The following is a 26,278-nucleotide window of genomic DNA, read 5'->3' as shown; positions in this document are numbered from 1 at the left end:
CAAGGGCGAGTGGAGAGTGTCTATCCCAGGACGATGTGTCACGAAAAGCATCAAGGGGGGGGTTCTGCCTGTCTTCCCCAGCCCCAGGCAGCAAGGAGAGCATGTGCAAGGGTTTTTCCTCTCCGTTTACACCAGGACAGGGCAACCCTGTCCCCTTCACTCCTGGAGCTCCCCGCCAGACCACAGCTTGGGCTGCAAGTTTGGCTCTCGCAGCAGCCGGACGAGAGCAGTGCAGAGGGACGGGGAGCACGAGAAGCGGCGGGGGCTGCTGGAGCATCACGAGGGAGGGAGGACGGATGGCAGGGGGGAGCGGGAGCCCGCCGTCCGGATGCTCGGGCTGGGTACAGCGTGCGTGTGTGGTGCGGGAAGGGGGGCTCGCTGCAGAGCCCACCCACCCCATTGGCTTGCGAGCAGTGACAGGCAGGCTGCTCCCTCCCTGCCGAGCCGCTCGCCTGTGTGGATGCGAGCAATGTGCGCAAAGTGCCTTTGCATTAGCTGGCGTGTGCCGTAGCTCCGGGCACTCGCTTGCAGAGGTGCTGGGACGACCGGGGTGGCCCTGTCCCGCGGCTGGTGGCCCTGCCAGACCATGGCATGGGCACAGGGGGTTCTGACATCCTCGCTCTCCATCGTCATCGCTTTGGCTGCCTGCCTCTCTGCCACCACCAGCGAAGGTAGGAACCGGGGTGGCCCTGGCGTGACGGGGCAGTGTTGGGGGGACCTGCAGGATTGCTGCAGATGTTTGGATGTGTCCGCATGGGCTTGCTCGCTCTGCTGGGCTTAGCTTCTCCCTCTTCCCAGGGGAGCGCAGCTCCGGGTTCCTGCCTGCCTGAGTTTGCTGATCCTGGAGCTTTTGCACCAGAGGCTAAACTTCGGAGCTGGGCAGGAGGACTTGATTTCTGCAGCAATGCCTGCCAGCTCTGCCTGGCCTCCCCTGCAAGGGCTCTGCTGCAGCGTGCAGGGGTGGCTGCAGAGGGGACGGGGACACAGGCACCGGCTCAGCCATGGCGATCCCCATCACCAGAGCGGGCGGCAGCGTGCGGCCGTGCTTGCTGGCCGGGCGGCGTGGGCTGTGATGGAGCAAGCGGGTGGGCACGGGAAGGCGTGCAGAGGATACAGGGAGCTGGAAGGGCACTCAGGTGGGAAACTTGTCATGAGGGAAAGGGCTGGAAACTTCTGAAGTGGAAAGCAGAGATGCAGCCAGATTCCCGACATCTTGGTGTCAGCCACATCAGGCCTGCTCCCTCCGCCCGGCCACTCTACCCTGCTGCCGGCTGCACTCATCCCCGGCCCTTGTCGGCAGTGCAACCCTGCTCCGGCGTCTCGGGCCCCCCTCGGCTTCGGCAGTGCTGCTCCCGCTGCCTGCCACCCACCCGCTTGCCTGCCTCCTTCCGCACCGGCAGCGGCGGCACGGCTGCTTCCCAGGTCTGCTGATCTTCATCACCCGGAGATCTGCCGTTCCCACTCCCGAGCGTGTCCTTGGCACCGGCAGCAGCATCCTTCCTCCCTTCTGCTATGCGGCCAGCACGGCACAGCCCTCTGCAGCGAGCCCCGGTGCCGGTGTCCCTACCCTGTGGCAGCAGTGGCGTCCCTTCCTTCTCCTGCTCCTGCATCCCTGCCATCCTTCCAGCATGCCGAGGCCCACGGGCTGGCACCGCGATGCCTCGTGCACTTTGCGGCACCCCGCCGGGCCGGGTCCTTGCGCCCAGTGCCATCTTCTAACACCCACCTGCCTGTCTTCCTCACCTCTGTTACCCATTTCCAGCTATTTGCTGGTCCTAACCCTGTTTTCTGCCAGCTCTCCGCTTCCTGGCACTCCTGCTCCTTTCCCCACTGGCTTTCCTGCCCTTGCCGGGGCTCTCACTGCTGGGGACGGGCTGTGTGGGTGCAGGATGGGACCCCAGCACCCCCAGCCCTTGCTTGCCCTCTGCTCCATGGTGCAGCAGTTGCCCCGTGCCCCGAGCCCTGGGTAGAGCGCAGTGCAGGGTGCTGCCCGCGCTGCCCCGGGGCTCTCGGTGCTGCAGCCCTGCAAAACCAGGCAGCCCTGCCTGAACCCAGCTAACCCTAGGCATGGACAAGCAAGGCTGGGGCCTCTTTGCTTTCCTCTGCGGAGGAGATGGCTGGCGGCTGGGGTGGGTTTTATGGCGTCTGTATGGACAGCCAGGCCCTGGACTGCTGTTGGGAAAGACCTGGGTTTCCCGCAAAACTTTTTGGAAAGGAAAGCTAATTTCAGTAACAGCCTTGGTCAGGGGGATGCATGGGGCTGGGGATGAGCTGGGCTCTGGGGAAGACCAAGCTGTATCTGGGTTAGACTGGGCAGAAGGTGCTGGGTGGCATGAGGGACCCTGTAGAAAGCTGGTGGTGCTCCACCCGCCACCCCCAAGGATGCTCATGCCTCCGTGGGTACTGGGGCACTGCTCGGCGGTGGCACGGGGCAGCTCAGTGCCAGCCGGGCCCCACGATACGGCAGTGGAGCTGGGGATGTGGCTGCAGGCTCCTGCCAGCACCCGGCGTCTCAGGGTGCTGGGATGGGCTGGTGGCAGCGTCCATGCTGGGGCGGTTGCGGTGCCGGTCGTTGAGCGCCCTGGCACGGGGATGGGACTAGAAACATGGAGAGATGCTGCAAAGTGCAGCACAGTCTTGGTGTCTCCTGCATTCCAGCTGTGCTGAGCTTTGCTACCCAATTTCTACAGCACGTGGCACATGCGGGCACGGGGTGAGGATGTAGCCGTGGTGCACAAAGGTGCCCCGCTGCTGACTGTGACCTCTGCCTGCTGCCGCAGCCGCAGTCTGCTTCTTGCCGTGCATCTCTGGCCGTGCTACCCAGCAAACCCAATGCTCGTTTAAGAGCTGCAGGGTAGAAAATTACAGCCGCAAAGCAAATTTAAGGTCGGTGTGTTCTGCACCCTGTGTGTGCGTATTGGGAGGCAATTGGTATATAAAAATGTGTATTAACCTGAAGAAACAGCTTCAGTCTGATTTTCTTCCCCTTCTTAGAGTTCCCAGTGCCTTTCTCTTTCCTCAAAGATTTGTTCCAAGAAGTTTTGAGCTTATATTTTTTATTCCTTTCAGTCTTGCGTGCAGTGGGTGCCCTGGAAATGGGAGGAAAAGGGAATCGCCATTCCATGGGAAATGCCCACATTTCAGCGCAGCAGCCATTGCAAAATGCATTGAAAGCCAAAACTCAGATTTTTTTTCTAGATGGGTGAAAATTTGCAGGATGTGGAAGATTTTCATTTGGAGCACTGAAAAAATTTTGTCTGAAATTGTTAAATTGCTTTAGAGCAAGGAGGTAGAAAACTTATTGTCAATAATATGAAGATAGTGTGATAGACTAAAATATTTACACTATTACACACCGAGTTGCATAGGCAAAAATATTAAAACGGATATTTTATATGACACTATGAATTGAAGTTAAATAATAAAATATGAAATATCTTTGTGGTATTGAAAGAAAATCAGACGAGCAGAAATCACCACATTTGGGGCTTGGGCGGGGGGTGACAAAATTGTATTTTCTGCCAGAAAATGGCACTTCAAATGCTGCTGCTGGGGTCTGCTCCCTCCCAGGTGATGCCTCCGGCTCAGCTCTGCCCTCCGTCCATGAGGTGGGCGACCTTCCTCCCCATCACAGCACGGACCCCATGGCCCGCGGGTGAGCTTGGGTGGTACCTCGGTGGGGAACATGGTGCAGCAGGGAAGGGAGACCCGGGGACATCTCCCCCAGCATTTCAGGGTATGTAGGGATGGCCGAGGCAAACAGCGGGTGACAGGGATAGGGTGATGTACAGGGACCGTACTGGGGAGGATGCAGAGCTGATGACACAGGGATGCTCGCCTTTTCCCCGCACCACGGGGTAGGTGATGGAGATGTTTTGTTCTTCCCCGCACCAGGGATGGGGCACGGGAGAGCGCCAGGGTCCTTGGGAAAACCCAGCAGCTTGCTGCGCTGCCAAAACAGGGACCAGAAGAAGGGTTTGTGGCAATCTCCCCTGTTAATCTCTCGATTGTAATCTCATTAATTGCCCCTCTGCTCAAACAGAAAAAGAGATAAAAACTCATCTGCGCGTTTATTTAATGCTACTTTTCTACCCCTTCTGCAGCAATGCCGAAGTCGGGGCTGCGGGAGAAGCAAAGCTCTGAAAGGGAGAGGAAATAGCTTTTTCAGTTGTAAAAAGACTGTGAGGATGCCGTGCTCCTCCGTAAGAATAGGAAACAAGGTTTTAGGTATACAGACTTTTGGGGATGGGGGGGATGGAAAAGCATTAGTTTAAAACAGGGAGTTGATTTGGGCTACATTTGCAAAAAAAAAAAAAAAAAAATCATTTTTGGGGTGTGTAATTTTTTGATTGCTCCCAAAGCTGATAAAAGCAAATACTTGCATGATTTTAGGTGGGCTCATGGGGATATGTTTCTGGTCTCATTTTCATTTCCATCCTTCTGGTATTAATAGCTTATAAAACTTCTGGAAAATCAAACCCCAAAATTTGCAGAAAAATAACACAGCGGTGCACCAAATTCACCTACTCTGTGAGCTTTTTTTCATTCTCCTTGAATTCTTGTTTCCTGAAATCGTGAGGGGTTTATTTACAGTGAAAAAAAACGGGCACCCATTTTGGTGACGGTGGAAATAGATCTGATTAATCCAAATTTAAATACAACTGAAAACCCAATTAATTGCTACAGGGATGAAGGAATTCCCTATTTTTTCGATTGCTGAGAAATGATTAGAAAAATATTTTACCCAAAAGAAAAAAAAACACCAAAACAACGAACCCCAGCCCCAAAAGATGCTCAGCCAGAGGGAGGGAGAGCGGCTCGTCCCACGCATCCCGCTGGGGTCGGCGTGCGTGGGTCCCGGCAGGCAAGGCTCTGGGGAGCACCGGTTTCATCAAGACACCCTGACACCTCCGCTCTTTGTTTCGGTTGTGTCCTGTGTTTCGTACGTCCCTGCTCGCCTCGCTGGCAGCCTTCGGTGCTGCCTTTATCTCCAGGGGCAAATCCATTCATATGATAACTCTATTCATACCCTGACAGTTTTTGATAGTTCATTCTCCTAACCCCAGCGTGTTTGCATGACCAACACTCAAAATTATTCCTCTGTCACAGAGAAAGGATTAACCCCTTCGGCCCTGGTAGTTCAAAAGTGAGCGGTGGGATCATGCAGTCGTATTTCCTTCCAAAAGAAACAAAAAATCTCCCCATGTCCTGCCTGTGTAGATGTGCGGTACTTAAGGTCATAAATAACCACATAAAGGATGTAACTCCTTTATGGATCAGGTCCAGCCACACCAATAAAGCCTAATGAACTCTGTTTGGCCCAGGGATACTGTCCAGAAAGGAATTCAACATTTATCTGAAGACATCGGCAAAGGCAGACCCATCACTGCCTTTAATAATTCATTCCAATGGCTCATCAGCCTCAGCCTTAAAAAAATTGGACCCCTCTTTTCCCTGATACAAATTTGCCTGGCTTCACCTTTCAGCCATTTGTTCTTGTTAGGCTTTTTTTGCTGGATCAAAAAGCCCATAGTTCTCTCCCGTGAAAGTACGCTGGGTGTAACTGGGTGCCTCGCACCCCTCGTGGGCACCAGCAGATCGGGCTCTGCAGGTTCCCCTCTCTCAGTTTTCTTCCTCCAGCCCTGGTATCGTGGTTGTGCCTGTGGTATCTTCTGCTCTGTCTCCAGTTTCTCATATTTAAAATGCCTTAACCATGTAAGTGAGTGGCAACAGTGCTGGCTGCAGCTGGATGGACCAGCTCCACCCAGCATCAAGGGTGTGCACAAGTCACGGGATCCTTCCTTGGATGAAAAACCTTTTGTGTTAGGAAATTCTCCCATACAATTTTTAGGGACTCTTGTGATATTTCATTACCGGTGGCATGAGATATTCAGCCTGTCCCCTCAAACGTTTTTAGTATTGGTATTTTTGTCCATGAAAATGGTCTGGTTTAGAAAGCTATTTTTAAGAGAGCGAAGTAATTGCCTTTAAAAGAAATTAACTTGCTTTAAAAATGTCACCGGGGTTCAAACAGTTGAGCATGGTTTACGGTGGCCAACTGGTGTGAAAGCAAAAGACGTCCTCAGAGAAATTAGGGAAAAAGCATCCGACAGCCTGAAAAACTGCCATCCATAGCCCCTTCAGATAATCCAGATAAGTGAACACATTTGCAAAAATCCACATTTCCCTAGTGAATCCTCCAGGGAGGATAAAACTCAAATCTTTGCCAGGAGTGCTGGGATGCCGGAGTCAGTGGGAAGGGCAGGGTGTCTTTTTCGGGGTGCTGCAGGGTTTGTCCTGCCGATGGACTCACGGGCTCTGCTACAGGCACAGGTCTCCAGCGCCAGGTCCACCTGAGTCGCTGTGGGTGGCATGGGAAGCGGCTGGGGGCGACACCAGGGAGTCCCGATTTTGAGTAAGAAATCTGCAAAATCCCAAACAGGCAGGAGATAACCAAGCGGGCAGGGAATGGAAGTGCTGAGATGCTCTGGGATAAGGACCTGGGGTGGCATTAGGGGTTTGCCTGGCGTGAGCTTTGACTCCCCAAAAATGCAGCAGAAGTCAGAAACCTCAGCAGCTAAAGCTGAAAGCGCATTTGTGTCTATTTTGCTATATCCAACAAACGTGAGAAAAGAGAAGAGGGAGTCCGGACTGGTGTGAGAACACCAGCACAAACCCCTCTGGAGAGGGCTCCTATTTCCCCAAGCCTGTACCACACAGGTTTTGCTTACTGCAAGCAGAAGAGGTGTATTTTGTCTTAGAAAACTCTCCTGTATAATTTTTAAAGGCTGTCACGATATTGCATTACTGGTGGCATGAGATATTCAGCCTGTCCCTGAACCCGGGATTGCAGCTTTGTCGAAACTGGGAAGTCCTGGTCCGGCTGCACGTCCATTACCTGTTCTTCGAGCTTCTGAGTTTGGGGACGCTGGTCAGGGATGGAAGAAGCTGTCCTTTGATGGTGTGTGGGTTGAACGGATTAGCTCTCGCAGGGTTTTAGCTAACGAGATGCCCGTGCAAGGCGCGGGCTCCTCTCTGCTGATGGACGGGTCTGTGTCGTCTTGCTGTCCTTTAAGCTGGGGACAGTGTGATGGAAAGAACTCGTGTGACTCCCAGACGGCCAAATCCAGACCTGGGGACACCAGGTCTGCAGAGCCCTCCTCCGGGGCTGCAGGGACCCTTCAGCTGCCCTCGGTGCTCCCCAGTGCCTGCCCCCTCCCCAGCCTCGCCGCGGTCCTGCTCCTTCCCCTGCTCACATCGGATGTTTCCATGGAATTTCTTGCCTCCCTGACCTTTCTCACCCCCCCATCCCCAGAGCCTTCCCACCTCCTCCTCTGGCTTCTGCCCTGAATTACAACAAGCTCAGCTGCCCCTTGAGCCCGAAATAGCTCCTTCCCCACCGGCACGAGCTCCTGGACCCGGGATGTGGAAACACGAGCTCACCCCTCGCTCTGAGCCTCGGGTCTGGCCCCGTACACCCCGTCCTCGAGCCCTGGGACAGCCTGTGTTTTTTAACATTTCCAGCTGACCATGCACCGTTTGCACTGAAACCTGCGTGTGCCACCAGTGCTATAAGCCCTGCCCGGCGGTGGGCAGTGTGCGCGCTTTAATTCGGGTCACCTAAGCCAGCGTGCCCAATTCACCCTAGCTGTCCCACCGCATATGAGCATCGGGAGTCTCAAACCGAGGAGGAAACATGAGCATTTTACATCTATATTTTCTCACCTATATTTCTGAAAGGTACATTTTTTTTGTTGTTTGGCTTTTGATGTGTTTTTTTTTTTTTCTGAGGGGAAAAAAATGCTGCTTTGTAATTTCAAGGTTTTTAGCCTTGGAAATACTTTATTCAGGGTGTTTTGTTTTGTTTTGTTTCATTTTTTACATTATTTCATGACACTTCAGTCCTACCACAGGTTATGCTCTTGCGCTGCACATTATCTTGCATGGTATCATGCAGGGTCTGGAAGGATCAGGTTGATCATTTTATTTTTAAAATCTGAACTGCGGCTTTTTGTTAGCACTGATTGAACAAACAAGCTTTCTTCCTACATCAAAGTATCTTCTGCTCCTGGTATACTGAAAAGGGGTGACCCTCTGGGCAGTCCTTATGGGCATTACCACTCCTGATGCATTACAAAACGATATAAAATTAAATACAGAAAGTTCACAGCAACAATCCAGAGGTCTGAGAAGAAATCCTGAAATGGGAATTAGGGCATGTCCAAAAAGCAGCACTACTTTTTCACAGCAATTGTTTGAAAATGTTTCTTTTTAATTTTTTTTTTTTTTCAGCCTGATTCTGGCATTTCCAGAAATGTGGAAATCCCACGTTCCTGCCGGATTTGGTGTCATCTTCTACACCTACCCTCAATGCTTTCCTAAATTTCCTCTCTGGGCAGCCGAGGCCAGCGGGTGCTGATGCGAGCGCCAGCCCCGCTGTGTCCTTAGTACGTGCAGCCTCGTGGACAAGCAGCTCGACAAAGCCTGCCTGGATCCGGCCGCTTGTGCAGCAGAGCACTGGTGTGCATCGCCCCACTGCCGCGGTGCCGACCCGGAGCCGTGGGGCACATCCCCTGCTCACAAGCTCCCAAATGGGCAGAGCTGACCTCCCCTCCAGGCTTGCTGCTTTTACCTCGAAGCCCCAGCGGTTAGCCTCGTACGTTGGTGAATAAATGACTATTTTTCTTTCTTTAAAGATATTGTCCCGGGGAGGGGGATGCTGAAAGCGAAGCATCCCGTCCCGTCCCCCCGCGATGCTCCGAGGCCAGTAAGACACAGCTTTGTTGCTCAGCTTTTCCTCCCGAGCTGGAAGGGTCACGGCTGGCTATTCAGCACACCCCTGGATTAAACAGTGGGACACAAATAGCTGACCCACCCCGGCCCCACCTGCCCCTTCAAAGTCCTGCCCGAGATTATGGGAAATGAATGCTGCTGGCTCTTGTTCCTCTCCTCTCGGGGAGCCTCTCCCTGCCCCTTTCCCATAGCCCGATGCTCTCTTCCCGCTGCAGATAACCCTCCCCGTGTCATTCCCCCACCGAGTGGTGCTGAGGCTGTGGGGCCGGCGTGGGGTGTACAGTGGGGCTGCGGGGGCTGAGCCTGCCGGTCTTTGGGTAGCAGGGAGCAGGAGCACCTAACCGAGTTGATAAGAGTTTAATTATCAATGCAAAAGGCGTTGTTGCATGAGGGGGAGCCTTGCTGTGAATCTTGGGAGGCCTTTGAAGTTGTGATGGAGAGGAACTGAAGCCCAAGGGAACAGGGCTGCTCCCACTGACCCTTCCTCCCCACGCCTGCGCTACAAAGCCCCTGCCTGGGAGGGAGACAGCGGAGTAATTAGAGTGAAGACCGCAGTGGGTTAACAATTAGTGAGGAAGCTCAGAGTCCTCTTTGGTCCCCCACTGCTCTTCTAAAGGCTGGGGCTCAGCGCATCCCCCAGCATGTCACACCCGAGCTTGTCCCACCACCCCACCATGCATCCCCGGGTGGGCTGAGGGTCCACAGGCTCCCCTGGGCTGGGCAGCTGTGGCTCCCATGGCACCATTCCCGAGCCCGGGATGCTTGGATGTGGGACCCCAACGTACCTACGCCTCTGTTTGTAGGGATGTAATACATCCCTGAAGGAGCCGCAGTCACCAGTGCAAGTATTGGGAAGGGTTTCTGAGCACTCACTCTTTATGCAGCACAAGAGATATATGGACCCAGGCAAAACGTACATCCCCTGGATGCTAGTCCCTGCCTCAGCTTCCTCACTCATCTCAAGCAGTGTTTATAATTTGGTAGATATGGGTACGGATACAGATACGGATATATAGATATAGATATTGATATAGATATAAATATAAAAATAAAGATGTAGGTCTAAACTATACATATGCATCATATACATATACATACACATCATATACATATGCATATACATACATGTAGTCTTTGACTCCTGCATAATATGCGTGTATGAGATTGCAATGTGCACTACTCACGCAACATTACATGATGCAACTTTATAAAGGGGCAAGTAGATCTGCCTTGTGTCAGACTCCAGCTCAAGACCCCAGTTGGCCCTGGGAAGTGACCTGCTCGCTCCTAGGTGCTTCCATTTGAACGGGCAATCAGGCTTGACAGCTTTTCCACCAGTGCGAGAATTTCCCCTGACACCTCCTGGTGTTTTGGCTCAATACGCCGAGGCAAGGCCAAGGCACAGAATAGGGAAAATACAAAATGGTGCTCAGGAAAACAAAATGGAGCTCGCAGTTTGAGACTGATACGTGCAGACAGTCCATAACATCAAACAGAATTGCCCAGCTGTAGGAGAGAGGTCTCCCAAACCCACACGTTTTCTGAGAAATGTTTTGGCTGAAAGGGGTCCTTTGTGGCTCTCTCACTCGCCCTCCGGCATCAAGGGCAGACTTTTTCTGAGCATCGCCCCCGGAGAAGCAGTCGGGAGATCACTCGCAAGGGGCTGGACGGGGCACTTGTCGCATGCGATGCAGCGGGTTCCCCTTGGCATTGGTCTGTAGCCTTTCCCTGAAACGGACGGTTGGGTTTCGGGAGAGTATTGACCTCCCCATATCTGAGCACAGCATGTAATAGTGCTGCTAGATGGACGCTCAGATCCACAGACGTGTGTGTTATACCGTGAGTTAACACAAGAGCTCTTGGACGTGCAATGCCTTTATATTTGTGCAATGCCCACTGCAGTGGGCTTAATGCGTAGGACTTCTGTGCACTTGGCTGAAACGCTTGTTAAGGAATAAAAGAAATAACTTAGCTCTCTTCCTGCAAAGAGGCACGAGCAATCTGCTCCACGGGCGTGTTGCAGAGAATGCAAGCTTGCCTAGTTATTTGCGCACCAAAGCACCCGCAAGGAGATGGCTCCTTCATCTATATGAGGCTGGGTGACAACCGTATGGTCCACATGGTGGGATGGGGTGTAGCAAGCTGGCTCCAGGTCCCACGCACCGCTGGGCAGGCAAGCCTGGGGAACGTCCCGCCGTGGGGCTGCCTGCTCCGATCTCAGCATCGTTCCCCACGGCACCATGCTCCAGCTGGACTCCAGTCCGTGCAGGCTCCTCGTGCTGCCCGGAGAGGAGCGAGAGGCAGCCGCGTCCATCGCTGAGCATCTCAGCGTGGGAAAGAGGGTGCAGAGACCACGGCGGGGGGCAGAGAGGGTCTACGAAAGCGGTCCCCTCCCCGCAGCCTGCCTGCTGAGGGTCACTGGGACCGTGCTCCTGCACTGTGAGCAGGGAAACTCCCGAGCCCGGGCTCCTGCTGGGCGAATTACCCAGGGAAAATAGGCAGAAAATCTTCAGATTAACAATAACAAATAAAAATGGATTTGAGATCTCCGAGGTAATTACTCCGTGCTGAGGGCAAGGGGCCTCTTTAGCAGTGGGAGCAATGCCGTGCGGGGAGTGGAGGGGCTCGGCCCGCTGTTGGGCCAATGGAGTCACACAAGAAACCCTGGAAATTCTTTCAAATTGTTCTGCTAACATTAATAAATGCCTCAAAAGCTCCTAATCTGCTCTGTCAGGAGCATGACGTCCGAGCATTTCACAACCAGCTCACGTCTCTGCTCCTTTCTGCCCCCCGTCTCCTTCCCTGCCTGGTAATAGTAAATGAAAGTGGCACCCGTTCCTCCGGCTGCTGGGACCAGCATCACGCTGAGCCCAGCCTCTGCTGGGGCTGGAGCCGCTGTCCTGACGTGCCCCATCCCCACCGCGACAAGCCGGTGCCTTGCACCGAGACCACCATCCTTCCAGAGCCCAGGGACCGGCCGAGACCCAGGATGCTGCGCCAAGTTGCCTGGAGGTCCAGTTTGACGGAAAAGCAGCATGGACGCAGCATCCAGCGTGGGCTTCACCTTACTGGGTGGCTGCAGGACAAAGAGCACTGGGGAAAGGTGGAGGCTCTGGAGGTCCCTGAGGGAGCCTGGTGCTGATGAGGGGTAATAAGGCGTGGGGGTGCTGGCGTCGGTGCCCGCTGCGCTCACTCCCAAGGGTCAGGGCACCTTGCCAGCACCCTCTCCCAAGCCTCCATCCCTCTGGAGCTGGGGCTTGGGCTCCTTCCCCAGGTGCTGAGCAAGTCGGGGGGTTATCAGGCAGCGGCAAGGCTCTCCTCTGCCTGATGCTGCGGGATCGGGGCGTGGGGCTCACGGGCAGCAGATGACACTGAGGGGCAGCTCACCCTGTGCATGCAGCAATGCCGTGGCATCCTGCTTCCCCCCACGCTGACACTGCACAGGTTTCCACGGGAAGAGCACGTTCAAAGGCGTCCTCGCCTCTCCCCCCGCAGAAGCTACTCCCCTCTTCTTGCAGATTTGCCCGTGTCTCCTCGTTAAGCCGGGCTCCCGGTGGTGACAGGGCTTTTGAAGGGTTGGCTTTGATGGGCCTCCTCTTGCAGCCTGTCCCCCACGGTCTGGCCTCTCCAGTGGGGTGTCAGCCAGGACCATGGGGGGTCATTTTGTGCTGGAGCCGGGCACTGTGGTGTGTAATTAGAGCAGCTGCTGGAGTGCAGACTTCAAACCGGTGATGCTGGGAGGGATGTGAGCCTAAAGGGCTCAGTGGAGCCTCCTGAGAAGTGTCCAAGTGAGGAACGATGCTCTGGTTGTATCGATGTTGGCCCAGAGTGGGACTGGTGGACAACCTGATGCTTGGAGTTTGTTTCCCCAGCTCCCTCTTGCTTTGCATCCACTCTGACCTGCTCTGCATCCCCTCCGACCTGCTGTTTGCAGTCCCCTCTCCTCCAAAAGGACACGTTGCTCTCAGTCCTATGGTCAGGACTGATACAGCCCCACCCCAACTCTACCCTGAACCAACAGCTCTGGGGAGCATCATTTGTTGCCATCCCCTCGCTCCATATCTGCCTCAGCGGCAGCCAGGCAGGTCCCTGGCAGGAGCCCCGTGGATCGATGGGCGCAGGGGACAATCAAGCTAGTGGGGTGCGAGGAGGGGTCGTTTGTGATGGCTCAGTTCCTCACCCCTCGAGGATGGGAAGAAAGCTTTCTAACGCAGCGTTTTGCTCCTGTGTTTTCCAGTGAACTTGCTAGACACGTCAACAATCCCGGGGGACTGGGGCTGGATGACTTATCCCTCGCACGGGGTAAGTATGAAGCGGGTGACGCAGTTGTACGGGTCACCACGGGTCCCCGTGGGCAGGGTGGATGGGACATCTCAGCCCCAGGCTTGTGCCTTGGTCAGTGCTGATGGGGCAAAGAAACCATGACCTTTGGGAAAATGCCAGCCTGAAAGACCAGCAGTGGGATACAGCCAGTTTGGAAATGCCATTTAACTCTCCATGTCCCCTGGTAAGGACCAGGTTGTCACCAGGTCTTGAGCTTTGAGGGAACTCAAGAGCTGGGTCGCCCCATGAGCACTCACGCTGAGAAGCATCTCATTCCTCACTGCACCGGGGGAGCGTCAGGGGAAACAGCCCAAAATGACTGGGAAGCTCTCAACCGCCTGTAATCGGAGGAGTTTGCTGTGGGAACTGGGCAAGAGGGGCAGGGGAGCATCCCCTGCAGATGGTTTCTTACGGGGAATGGGGATGTAGATGCACAGCCCTGCGGCGTGGCCAGGAGGGATGTCGGGTTGGTGACCTCCATGTGAGCCTGCCATCTCTACCGGCTGGATCCTTCCCGCACGCTCCCTTCACTTGCATTTCCATGTCCAGGTTTTCCTGCTGCAGCAGCTTTCTGGTAATTGTGAGTTTCAGATGGCAGCGGTGACCTGGCTGTAAGGATTTTGCTCATTCACTTGGTGAACAGAAACAATCCCATAAATACACACAGGACCAACCGCAAGGCACAGTGGGGCTTGCTGCATGCACAAAATGTGCAAAATCGGGGTGCCTACCTGGCTTTCGCTGCTGTGTTGATTTTTCATGTCCGCTCTTTTTCATCCCCTCTCTGAACTAAACGGTCCTAATCTTTGCAATTCCGCCTCCTACAGAAATCTTCCCAGGCCTCCTATCATTTTCACTGATCTGTTGCTTGAGACTTCCAGTCCCCGCGCTGTTTGAGCAGGAGTGATCAGAACTGTGAATTCATAATAATAACAATGATCAGATTTATATCAGACATCATCATATATGTAAATACATTAAATCATTAACTCGGCTCTAATTTTAGCAGTTAGCTGTTGCAATGATGACTATCCTGGAAACGTAATAGATTCAGAGGTACAAGGTCAGAGGGGACCGCGGAGCTAATGTGATGTGATCTCCTGCATAAATACAGGCCTTCGGACCTGTCAATTCACTCGCATCTCAGAAAAGCCCAGCTTTTAGAAAAAAACATCCTCGACTACAAAATTGCCAGTGGTAGTAAATCCTCCAGGTCCTGTAGCGACGTTGTTAACAGGTCGCTGTTAAAAACCCATCGCTTCGTGGGTTTGCCTGGCTTTGGTTTCCAGCCACTGGAGCCTCTTCTGCCATTGCCTGGGTGAGGGAGATGTTGTCCTCTTCATGGTCGTGCACAGGCTGCCCTCGGTCGTGTGGATCCCTGTCCTGTCACCCTGCTGCTGCCATCTCATCCCAGCCCTGCTGCAAATCCTGGCATCCTGGAGGGGCTTGTTCAGGGGATCAGGGACCAGGGCTTCCTCTGCTCCCCTGGGAGGGAGGACGTTTCTGGGATGATCCTGGGAGTGAGGGCTGTTTTCCTTCGTCCACTTCCACTGCTCTGCCCTTCACTGCATCCTAAAAGACTTGTATAACACCTAACGCCAAAGCCACCTCTTGGACATGCTGCTGTGTCCTCCTACAAGTCCTAGGTAAGTCATGGGGTAACACCAGTCTTTGCTTACCCTGTGCTTTTGCCCAACTCATGGCCTTGTTACCGAGAGGACGACCATACAGCTGCGTGAAAACTGTCTTGAACACCTTCAAGGAGGGTGCCTGGGTTTCGATGTGGCGTTCTTGCACAAAAAACTTTGCACATCTTTTTCCAGCTGAATGTTTCAATGGCTCCTCTGAACCCTTGTCTGGACTGTGGTTCTTCTTCCATGGGCCATTGCATCGCATCATCCTGAAAGAGCATCTCATTCCTTTACCCTCCTGCTGGTCCTTCAGCTCCAGGTGTTTTTTGAGTAGTAGATTTGCACTTGGATCCAGTTGCCATCACCGGAAAGGAGGTGGGATAGCGTGCCACTGTCTCAGAGGAGCTGCTGTAGGATACTCGCTCTCAGTGCCAATGATTTGTGCACTGAGCAGATGCCTCCTGAGCAGCCCCTACAGCAGGGTTCAGATTCAGGTGGGAGAGATGCCGGGTGACTTGCAGGCTTGGTAACTTGGGTCCACATGGCTCCAAGACTGGTGTGACCTCTGCTCCGGGAAAGGGACTGAGTTTGCTGGTCACCATCTCAGAAGCACGGCTGGTGTCCCTGGGACTGTCCCTGCCCACTGCGGCGTGCTGTGACTCTGGCAGCCCTGGGCTGGGTAGAGCTCTGTTGCTGGTGTAGTATGGAGTTGGTGTACTGTGAAACCAGATTTTAGTTGAGGCCCCTTATTTTTGCTGCTGTTTCCTTAATTCAGATAATCCTGCTGGAAAAAAGGTGGCAGTGCCCCCCTGCCCGTGCTACCCTCCCTTGGTGCCTGCTGGCTGTCCTGCCTGGAGCGTGCATTGGGTGCCGGAGGGTGCAGGATCTCCCTGCAGTGTCTCTGCTCCATGGGCAGACACATCCGTCACAGCACCCTCCTGCAAAGGGACAGCGTTGCTGACCCTGGCTCCCCAGCTGAAGTTGTTTTTGCTTTACCCACATCTCCATTCCCCTGCCCTGCGTGAGCCCAGGGCCACCACCTGGGTGACAGTGGGGAGGTGGGTAGCTCTGGCTGGGTCTTTGCATGGCACCAAACAGCACAGAGCCCCAGTCCCCAGCCTGAGGAGCTTAAGAAGGGGACTTGTGTCCACCAGCTCAGTCCCTAGTGCCCTACAGCTTGCTTTTCCAGCACCTACAGGTCCTGTCCCACCTCTCTGGGGGTCCTGGGGGTGCCAGAGGAAAGGCAGCAGTCTCAGAGGTTTCCTCTTCTGGACTGGGAGATCCCAGAGCTGCCCACACAGCCAGGGCAATGGTCCAAAGCACCAAACTTGCAAAGTCCTGATGTTTTCATCACACCTGTGGGCAAGGTGACCTTGCCTCACAGGAAGGTTTTTTTTTTTCCCCTCTCTGGGTTTGCTGTGGCCAGCAAGAGCAGGGGGCTGGGAGCAATGGGCACAGTGGGGGTCAGCAGCACCATCGGCCCTGGGGAGTGTCAAGCCATCAGGGAGGCATGCGTGGCCTGTTTTGACATTTCCTCTTGCCAGACAATTAACTGAGGGGTAATTGGCTGTAATTGCCACTCAGGGGTTTAATTGCGTCCTCCCCTCACCTCCACCCCTGAGACACGTGCAGGAAGCGGAAGGGTCACCAGGAGCATCCCTGTCCTGCGGGCTGCGGCTCCTCTCAATTATAACTTCAAAGGGCTCCCAGAAGCTTTGCAGCTCGCTCCATCCCCAGAACAATTCCCTTTGCATTGAAAATTAAACTCTTATCAGTGCCGTCAAAGAGGCTGCCCCTTCCCCTTCTGCGCCTCTGGTTTCCCAGCTCTCCCCAGCAAAACGCCCCAGTGCCCCAGTGCCCTTCTCTCCTCTCTCCTTGCTTGGCACGTGACCTGCTGGATCAGAGGGAGCCTGATCGGCCCCTTTGCAAATTGCTTTTCTACTGGCTAATTAAAACGCTGATGAGATAAGTCAACATATTATTAATAATTATTGTATCGTCTACTTTGATTTACAAAGTCAAACAGGAAATGATTTTGTTCAGACACAGGGTATCTAAGGAGCTTGAATGACGCCTTGCAAAAGCTAATTATAATGGGAGCACCTTGAGTGCTGGAGAAAGGCCCCCCATGCTGCCCACGTCCTCCCCATCTGCCCCTACCAGCACCTCCATGGTCTGGCCCCACAGCATCCCCCTCGCTGAACTGGGGTCAGCCCAGAAAGCTGGTGGGCGTCTGCCACCCAGGCAGCTGCCTCAACGCCTGGCATGCTCCATGTTGGCTTTGCTGGTGGGAGCACCAGGAAAGACCTTCAGAGGTGGTTTGCACCTCCCCATCTCTGCCCCTGCGCTCCTGGTAAAGGGACGTATCCTGAGGCCCCTGGGCACAATTAGCCAAGAGGGCTCTTCCCTTCTTCTGCAGTAGCTCAGAGGGAAAACTGGCAGAAAGGCTCCAGATTTGCTTAAAGGTCCAGCTGAGAGCACAGACACATTTCTGACCGTACGACTGTCTCCCAGCAGTGTTTGCGCATCAGGGATGGGGATTTCATGCTGGTGTACAGTGCTGCTGTAAACGTCCCAGGACTGAACTGTTTGCAGAGCAAAGCCTACGCAGCAGAGGACTTTTTCTTGCCTGGCTCTGGTCCTGCAGCCAACAACCAGTTCATGGCTTGGCTGAACCCCATCTGACACACCAGCTCTGTTACGGAGCAGGGTCTCCCTTTGCCCCAAGCCCACCCTGCAAAAACCCCATCCCCAGACCAAGCTCTGCTGTGTGCTTGCCATTTCAACCCCCTTCAGGGTCCTGTCTTTCTCCTCAGAGCACCAAAAAATATTGGGGCTCTCCCATCTGTCCAGGCCGAGTCTTCTGCCCTCCGTCACTTTGATGTCCTTGTGCCATTTCTTGGGTTTCTCTTCCAACCCGGAGCCTCTGGCTGGATCCAGGAATATCAGCAAATTACAGGGCAAGCTGCGACGAAACTCATTTTCTTTGGAAAAAAAAAGATGGGTAGGAATGGAACATTGGAAAATAAAGATTTAAACTAGTAATTGAGATAAATGCTCATCTCCCGGTGCTTGTTCAGTAAATGCTGGGTTATTGCTAATTCCCCAGATGCTGGTCACTACCAGGAGTTAATCACCTGCAGTGAAGCTGAGGGTAGTTAACTGCCTGACAAATCCCTCCTTAGCCACAGCAGTGACTGATTTCATGGGGATTATCTCCATTAACGCCTCCCATCTAATGATTTATAGCTGCAATAACATCCTTCTCTTTTTTTCCTCTCTCAGTGACAGTGGTGCAAAGACCTGGCAGCTCCTGGGGAAGGGGCCGTAGCTCAGTGCTTGCTCTGGGGAGGAAGGAAAATGCTGGATGTCTCAGAGGCAGCAAGAGCTTTGCTATGCCAGGTAGACCTGGTATCCCTCCTGGAAGCCGACCCAGGGCTGGGGAGACCTTGTCCCTTGGCTCCCTCCGTGGGCACTGCAAGGGTGGCGGGAGGCTGAGCTGCTGCTCCAGGGGGACGTGGTCTCTCCTTGTGTGTTCGTCCACTCCACTCCTCCTCCTCCTCCTCCTCCTCCTCCTCCTCCTCCCCACTCTGCTGCACCACACAAGCCCTGGGAGACTTCTAAGACCTTGCTCAGCCGCCCGGATATCTGGTGTTTGCATCTTTCACCTTTCATAATCTGGCAAATTTTTTTATAACTGGTGTTGACTTTAATTTAAACTATTAGGCAAGCCCCTGAATACAGATGCAATCATGTGTCCGCCCCCAACGTGTGTGTTCACCACGTTAATTATGATGTCCTCATTTCCGTCTCACTAGGGGATCTTATCGCAATGATGGGGAGCGGGCTGAGCTTCGTTTAATAAAAGCCACTTCAAACTGTCAGCTGAGCCTGCGCTCTTGAACCAATGATACCCAGCACCAGAGACTCCCCTCCCTGGCCATAAGAGCCTGTAATTAAGGTGAAACAGAAAAACCCTTCAAGTCACGGGGATTCCTGAAGCGGGTCCCTCCATCCCAAATGCCCAGCAGGTCGTGGGACCTGTGTTGCCTTTTGGCACGCTGGGAAGGTGCACCTGTGGCATCTGAGCCGCCAGTTTAGGTGGCCTGCCTTCCCTCCATGCATTTCCACCGATGGCAGAGCACTTGCCCTGTAGGCCAGTGGTACAGGTGTGGTGTTTTGGGCTCTCAGACTGGGATCCCAAGGTGCTGCGTACAACCCTAGGAAAGACCTGACAGTCCAGCCGCTGTGCAAAAAAGCACCAAGTTTGAAAGAGTGATGCTGCACATGCAAACCCTCCAAGTTCTCCCCTCTGGTTGATGCCGATCATTGTCAGTGCTTGGAGATGGGCATTTAGCTCCCTGCTCTCTGCCAGCGGTGAGGACGCTGCCAGCTCTGGCAGTGCCACAGGGGTGTGGGGACACCGCGGTCATGAGCACCATCTCCTCTGCCAGATTTGGGAGAGAAGTGAGTGTCTGGAGACCCAAAGCAACCAAATTTGGCATTTTGGTGCACACAATAACATCATATTTCCCTTGCCAGACACTCCTGGAGAGCCCCGAGCCCCACAGACGTTGCAGAGGGGAGCTGGCTGTGCATTGCGGGGAGCATCCCTGCTCACCACCCTCAGCAATGCCCTCGCCCCGCGTGTCTCCTCCCATGCGCAGTTCTGCCTCACTTCCCCCCCGGGGAACTCAGCAGGGAAAAGACAGGAAACAGATGTTGTGTTAATTTGTGCTCAATTAATTTCGACAACGACTTCCACACCCTCCGCAGCGCCGCAGTGCGTGCAGACGTTGATGCAGGAGCGGGGAGCTGGCTGGCTCCCGCCGGCCCCGGTGCAAGGGCGTGCAGGGAGCTATGCCGTGCCTGCACACACTTCAGGGCACCCCTGTACCCCTTGGCCAAGTGGCAGGAGTGTATCCTGGGTGTCACAGCACTTTCTACAGGCTCATCTCTGTGGTTGGGGAAGCTGAGGAATGATAAGAGGGGTGCTGCCGCTCACCCCTCCAGCAAAGCACACAGGTAGCCTGGCTCCTTTCCATGTTGTCTGCCTAAGTGCTGGGGTGCAGAACAGGTCTTCAGTGATCCTAGGACCTAGGACAAACCTGGGCATTTCTGGAATTCAGAGGACAATTTTTTTAAAAGAACCAGAAATATTTTTCTCTCCTGAAAGTGGCTTGACTTTCACACCCTTTGCCAGCATATTCCCCTCTGAATGAGCTTTCGTTGAAGTTTGCACCTGGAGCTGCTGCCTTTTCCAGGTTGCTGTAAGCTCTTTAGGAGTGAGAAGCAGAGTTTTCTCCTAAATGCAAGATGCTGGGGGGGTTCTGAAGATGCACATCACCGAAATGACTGCTCTGATCACCCTAGCACTAGCAGAAGGCACAGCAACACGAGCTGCAGATCGAGGAGGTTAAATGAGGAAGGACTTTGCCATCTGAGAGGGGAGAAGGGAGCAGGCTGTCTTACAGGTATCACCGATAACCTCTTTCTAATATCTCTTACGCTCTGGAGGTGTGATGCCCTCCCCTAGCCGTGTCCTGTCCCTGCAGTGGCGGCCACATAGCGAGGCTGTCGGGTGCCTGTCCCAGCAGATCTGCATCCTCTCAGCTCCCACAGTCACTGGGGTGAAGTCTTCAGGCTCCCCCGCTCTGAGCTGAGCATCAGGCTCCTTCTCTCTGGGCTGCTGTTGGTTTTGCATCTGTAACGAAACACCGGTCACCACTTACATAAGAAAACACCATTTTTGCCTCATCAGAGCAAGCCCGGAGGTTTAGTTTAATGTACTTGCAATGCTGCTTAAAAGATTTGTTTTCTTGCTCTCTGCACCGCTGCTGGAGCTTTGCTTGGCTCCTCCAGCCCCCCCAGAGAGCACACAGGCAGGCAGGGCACGCACAGTGCCGAGGTGGGGGGCTGCTCCCTCTCAGCTGCCTTCAGAGGTGCAGGCAGAACCGGCAACCCCAGGAGGGTGCAGGCAGGGGGGTGCTGAGGCTGGGGGGGGTGATGGTTTGGTAGGTGGAGCAGCAAGTGCTGCAGAGGTGCCAGTACCTTCCCCAACTTCTGCAGGGCTGCGTCTGGGGCTGCCCCTCACAGCTGGACTTGGGCATGGTGGTGGGACTCAGGCATCTTCAAAGCCTATTGCTAAGTACATTTGGACTCGATGATCTTAGAGACCTTTTCCAACGTTAATGATTCTATGATTCTGATTCTAAGTCCAGGGAAAAGTCAGAAGGTTTGAAGTCCTCCTCTGCTCCTCTTCCTCCTCTTCCTTCTCCCATGAGAAGAATTCAAGGGTCCAGACCTGTCCATGGGGGATGTGGTTGGGGTGCCTGGTTTGGAAAGGGATGTGAGCTGAAGAGGTGGTGGGAAGCCCCCAGAGAAGGGAAGGTCTGTGGGTCCTGGTGAGGGGTTGGTGGGGTTGAAAAGGGTGGAGAGGGAGACATGTGAGGCAAGAGCGAGCCCCGAGAAGTGTCCTGTAGCCCCCAACAACTAAGTTCAACTTGTGCTTCAGCTACGGAGTTCATTTGTATCCAAAATCTCACTACTTCTTCTCACTTCTCATCAGTCAAAACCACTTAGCATCCCTCCCTTGGATGACACAAATGTCCCCGACCCTCTAAACTCACCCAGACCACCCCTCCATTGCAATCCTGCTTGCTCCAGCCTGCTTTTGCCCAGCATCTCCTCCCCAAGCTCACCCTGCTGCCACTGCTACACTGAATTTTAACTCTAGAGCTGTCAAGCTGTAAGCCCCCGGGTTCCCAGAGCCAACCCCCAGTTCAGCCTCTCAGCTGGGCCGAGCACTGTGGGCTCACACCGAGGAACCACATTGATCTCACCTTGCCTGGGAAGAAGGGGGCTCTGAGCCCCCATGGGCCCCCTTTTCTTGCTGGACATCCTGTGTTCACTGCATGCTTCCCCTTCACCCCGTGGTATGCACCCCAAAGCTCAATCTCCAACTGGAAACAGCCTGTTTAGTTTGTGCATGGAGATTGCACGAGCCAGAAGAGGCCCAGGTGAGCACCACGCAGGTGCCTTCCTGCTGCTGCTGCGAATGACAGGTTGAGCACCAAGAAAAGGGACTTGCAGACATGGTCTGGAGGGTTTGGAGCCCTCCCAAACACACACTGCCATCATTTTTTTCTGCCAGCAGATCAGCAGATCAGACTCATGCAAGCATTCCCATCTGCGAACAGGGGTGCACTTCACCCAGCTTTGCGTCAGGGTGGGCTGTGAGAGTTACTGTCCAAATTAGTGCTGGGTAAAGTCTGCTCATCCTCATTTTCCTTTGGCCTGTGGCAGCAGTGATCTCTCCTTCAGATGCAGCTGCAGGAGCAGAGGGAGTTCATCCCGGGGTGGGTGATGGCACAGACTCCTGCATGTCCTGTGCTCGACGGTGTTCATGGACATCTGGAATGACCTGTTCTCTCTTTGTCCCACAGTGGGATTCGATCAATGAAATGGATGAGTTTTTTAGCCCCATCCACACCTACCAGGTCTGTAATGTCATGACCCCCAACCAGAATAACTGGCTGCGGACCAACTGGGTTCAACGGGACGGCGCGCGGCGGGTCTATGCAGAGATTAAATTCACGCTGCGGGACTGTAACAGCATGCCGGGCGTGCTGGGCACCTGCAAGGAGACTTTCAACCTCTACTACCTGGAATCCGACCGGGACCTGGGTGCCAGCACCCGGGAAAGCCAGTTTATGAAGATCGACACCATCGCAGCTGATGAAAGCTTCACCAACGTGGACCTGGGGGTGAGGCGCCTGAAGCTGAACACGGAGGTGCGGGGCCTGGGGCCACTGAGCAAGAGGGGTTTCTACTTGGCCTTCCAGGACATAGGCGCTTGCATCGCCATCGTTTCGGTGCGGGTGTACTACAAGAAATGCCCAGCAATGGTGAGGAACTTGGCATCCTTCTCCGAGGCTGTGACTGGGGCGGACTCGTCCTCCTTGGTGGAAGTTCGGGGAGAGTGCGTGGGCCATTCGGAGGAGAGGGACACCCCCAAAATGTACTGCAGTGCCGAGGGAGAATGGTTGGTGCCCATCGGGAAGTGTGTGTGCAGTGCTGGCTACGAAGAGCAGCGGGATTCCTGCATGGGTGAGTCCCTGCTTCTTGCTAGCAGTGCCTGCAAGGGGAGGGATGGCTGCAAGGGTCTCATGCCTCTTTGGGGAAGGGCTGACGACAGAAACCTGCTCACAAAAACTTGGATAGCCATCCGCTGTGGAGGCCAAGGGCTGCCCGAGCCTTTGCTGGCCGGCTTCATGCTTCCAAAATATGTCACTGGTACCACCAGCAAGCTCCTTGGGAGCTCCTGTGAGCCTGACCATGACAGGTCCTGGTGCACAGGGCATGGCTTTGGGATGGGGACTGGCTTTGCAACGGGGGCTGGCATTGGGACAGGGGTTGCACTGGCTCCATTTTTCCCTACCGTGCAGCGCGTGGCCCAGAGGTCCCAGCTCGGTGCCCCCAGCAGCTCTGGTTGGTGCTGAGATCTCTGCTGGTGCACTCCAGCAAAGCACAACTTGGCCTCTCCAAAACGTCCCACTGCTCTCTTCCCTTTGGCAGGGGGTTTGAAAGCGAGGAATGCAAAAAGAAAAACATCGAGCTTTTATGAAACAAGGTTATCGCGTCCATCCATCGCTCCTCCCCGGGGCTGCCACAGAGCCCTGCCGTCCGGGGGTGCGGGGAGCCTTCCTGGGGGCCCTCTGTGCCGCTGGGCAGACGTCAGACTGCCGACTGTACAAACTGCGATAAGGAAGCGGGGTGACCGGCAGCAGCCGTGCACCAGGCACGGGGATGTGTGTGTGTACAGAACACAGCGCTCGGGGGTCCCCGTGAGAGCCCTCCGCACACATTTGTTTGCTCTCGGTTTCTTTATGGGAGGTGTTTAGGGGAGCAGCACAAATAAGAGTGCGGGGCTTTTGTTTGAGTTTTGTGGAAACATCAAGTGGAGCATTTGTCTTAGGGAGACAATGCAAGGTTAGGACGTCCGACGCTGGACTGGAACAGATCCAGGTGCCGCTGGGACCCGCGCCGGCCCCGGCCGCTCCGCAGCTACGGAGAGTGGGAATGACGAGCAGAATAAATGCTCCTATCTGAAAATCCTCCAGCATGCGACCATTGATTTGAAAGTCATCCTGGGATAGATCTGATAATTCAGAAAGGGTTGTCTTCTCCCACGTTAAAGAGTGGGTGCTAAGTGTGCATGGGGCCAGGCACATGCTACCATGGGAGGGGGCACTGGCATGGGCTACCTGGACGGCTGGGTCCCAGACCCATGACTGCAAGGAGCTGCGAGTCGGAGATTTGGTTCAGAAGGTCCAAACACCCCTTCCCTGTATTCCACCCCTCTCCGTACAGCAGGATCTGCCCCAGGAGATCACCACCTCAAAGCCTGGAGGCTGAGGGAAGCCTGGCATCAGTGTTGTGCTCATCCTACCTCATTTTCCTGTGTTTCCTTGGACACGTTTGTCTCTCTCCTGAGAGCAAAGCTGTGGGACAGCTCCTTCTCTGCCCTCCTACCCTTTTCTGGTGGGATTGCCCCTACCCATAGGCACGGCACAGGAGGAAGCGTGGTCCAACCTGCCGCCCCAGATGGGGTGGACACAGGCAGAAGCTGGCCCTTCTGCATCCAGACGGACTCAGACCCATGCTGCTCAACCAGCAAGGCTCTCAAGTGAAGCTCTCCAGGGCTTGTGGCATCAGAAACAGGACAGAAATGTCACTGGACTTGCTCCAACCCAGTGTCGTCCTGCCTTTCCTGTCCCATTTATCCAGCTCCTAGCACGGGGAGTTTGATAGCCCAGCATCAAGCGAGCAGGGGCAGCACCTCCTTCCTAGCATCTCCTTTGGTGGGTGGGTGTGGAGCAGGAGAACATATATTTACACACGAAAGCAAACAGATGCAAATCTCTGATCTAAGCTTCTTGTGCTTGATTGGGGCAGAGTTCATTTTTCACGGTGAAAAGTGCCTTTCCGGAATGATTTATAACCCCAGTGGATCTGTCGGAGTTGGAAATTAGCCGTTTTAATTGTCAGGCGGACAAAAGCAGGATTCCAGTGGCTGTCGCCCCAGCAATTTTTCATTCTCCGTCACAGGGATGAGATGATATAAATCACTCCTTGTGGCCCTAATAATATTTCTATAAATATCAGGGAAATTCGTTTTTTGCTTGGGGGGAAAAAATTAGAGAGAAGATACTTTGCCTCTATGGCAGTGTTTAAAATGTGATTCCAAATTAATTTCCTTCCACCTTTCACAGCCGGACACCTTATTTGTCAAAGCTAAAGATGTTTGAACAGTGGAGGTTTCTCCCCCTCCTCTTTAACGTTCATTTTTCTAAGGACCTGCCAGAGTGATGGAAGACACCTCAGGAAACCAGATCATGGCCAGAGCTGTTCCCAGCCCTTCAGAGGAGAAGAAAGGCTGTGCCTTCCCCCGTGGGAAGGACGGGGTGAGGTATGGGAAGGAAGGGCGTGGTGGAGGATGCATAGGAACCTGGGGAACTTCTCTGCCTCTCGTCCCCTTTCCTGTCAGCCATCACCTTGGATGCCCCTTTGTTTGGGCAGGAGGGCGATGGCTGGGATCTCTGACTCCTTGCACTTACCCCGGCAGAATCCACATCTTCTTGTGATGTCCTGGTGGTTGCCATAAGGATGTGAGGGGCAGTTTCCATGGGATCAGGGGGGCCAGGTCTCAGCCCAGGGGCACCGGGATCAGGACCACGCTAAGGATGCCAGCCAGCCTGGCATCAGATGTGTCACAGCCCTGCATCGCACAAGACATTTGTCCCTTGCATCTGTGCCTCATGCATCTGCCTCTTCAGAGGCACAGGACCCCCTTTTCCAGCTGTAGCTGGGCATGGGTGCTGCAGTACCTTACTGGGCAGAAACTGGGTTTGAGCATGAATGGCCACAGCTGCTGATGGGGTCCTGGGGTCTGCCGACTCCTAAAATTCCCGGCTTCTAGTCCCATGGCATCTTCTGCCACAGCCACCTCAAGGATGAAACCCCTCGGGGTCTCTCTCCCTGGGCAGCCCAGCCCTGCTGCCCGACTTGCTTTTCCCCTCCGGTTTCAAGGCTCTGAAGGACTTTGCTTCCCTCATCCCCCATCATCCACAGCCAGGCTCGGATGTGCTGCTGTTTCCTCCTTGAAACGTATCAGTCCACAGCAAGACACATTAGTATCTCTTACACACAGCAAATAGCAACTGCTCTGCCTAAATAGCAGAAAAAGCAATAGCATAAGTGAAAAGGATCCGTCCCAGCAATTTATCAGATAAGATGACAGTCAGCGTAATTCACCTTATTTATATGCAGCTGCTGTACAGGACAAATAGAGACCCATTTCAATAAGGTCAGTGCAATTAGAGAAATGAGATAGGGGAGCACTTTAACCCTGGGTCTGCTTCTGTGGGAAAGGAAGAAACCCACAAGCCACCTCCTCCAACACCGTGAGGCTGAGAGCCGGGACATGCATGGACAGAGAGGTGGACAGGGAGGCTCAGGCAGGTGAGGAC

General features: G+C 54.2%; 1 protein-coding gene across 1 annotated transcript in view; it reads left to right on the top strand.

Annotated features, from left to right (window-relative positions):
* The first annotated feature begins 556 nt into the window (after positions 1-556).
* EPHA8 (EPH receptor A8) overlaps positions 557-26,278 on the top strand; it is a 50,312-nt gene continuing 24,590 nt past the window's right edge. Inside the window, exons 1-3 of the mRNA XM_075172073.1 lie at positions 557-671; positions 13,031-13,095; positions 22,193-22,856. Coding sequence (XP_075028174.1) covers positions 587-671; positions 13,031-13,095; positions 22,193-22,856 — 814 coding nt within the window. The 5' untranslated portion in view covers positions 557-586. The remainder of the gene's footprint in view (positions 672-13,030; positions 13,096-22,192; positions 22,857-26,278) is intronic.

Source organism: Calonectris borealis, chromosome 23, assembly GCF_964195595.1.
Source record: "Calonectris borealis chromosome 23, bCalBor7.hap1.2, whole genome shotgun sequence".
Lineage (NCBI taxonomy): Eukaryota > Metazoa > Chordata > Aves > Procellariiformes > Procellariidae > Calonectris > Calonectris borealis.
Note: the sequence above shows the minus strand (reverse complement) of the source record. Positions and strands in the feature narration are given on the sequence as shown.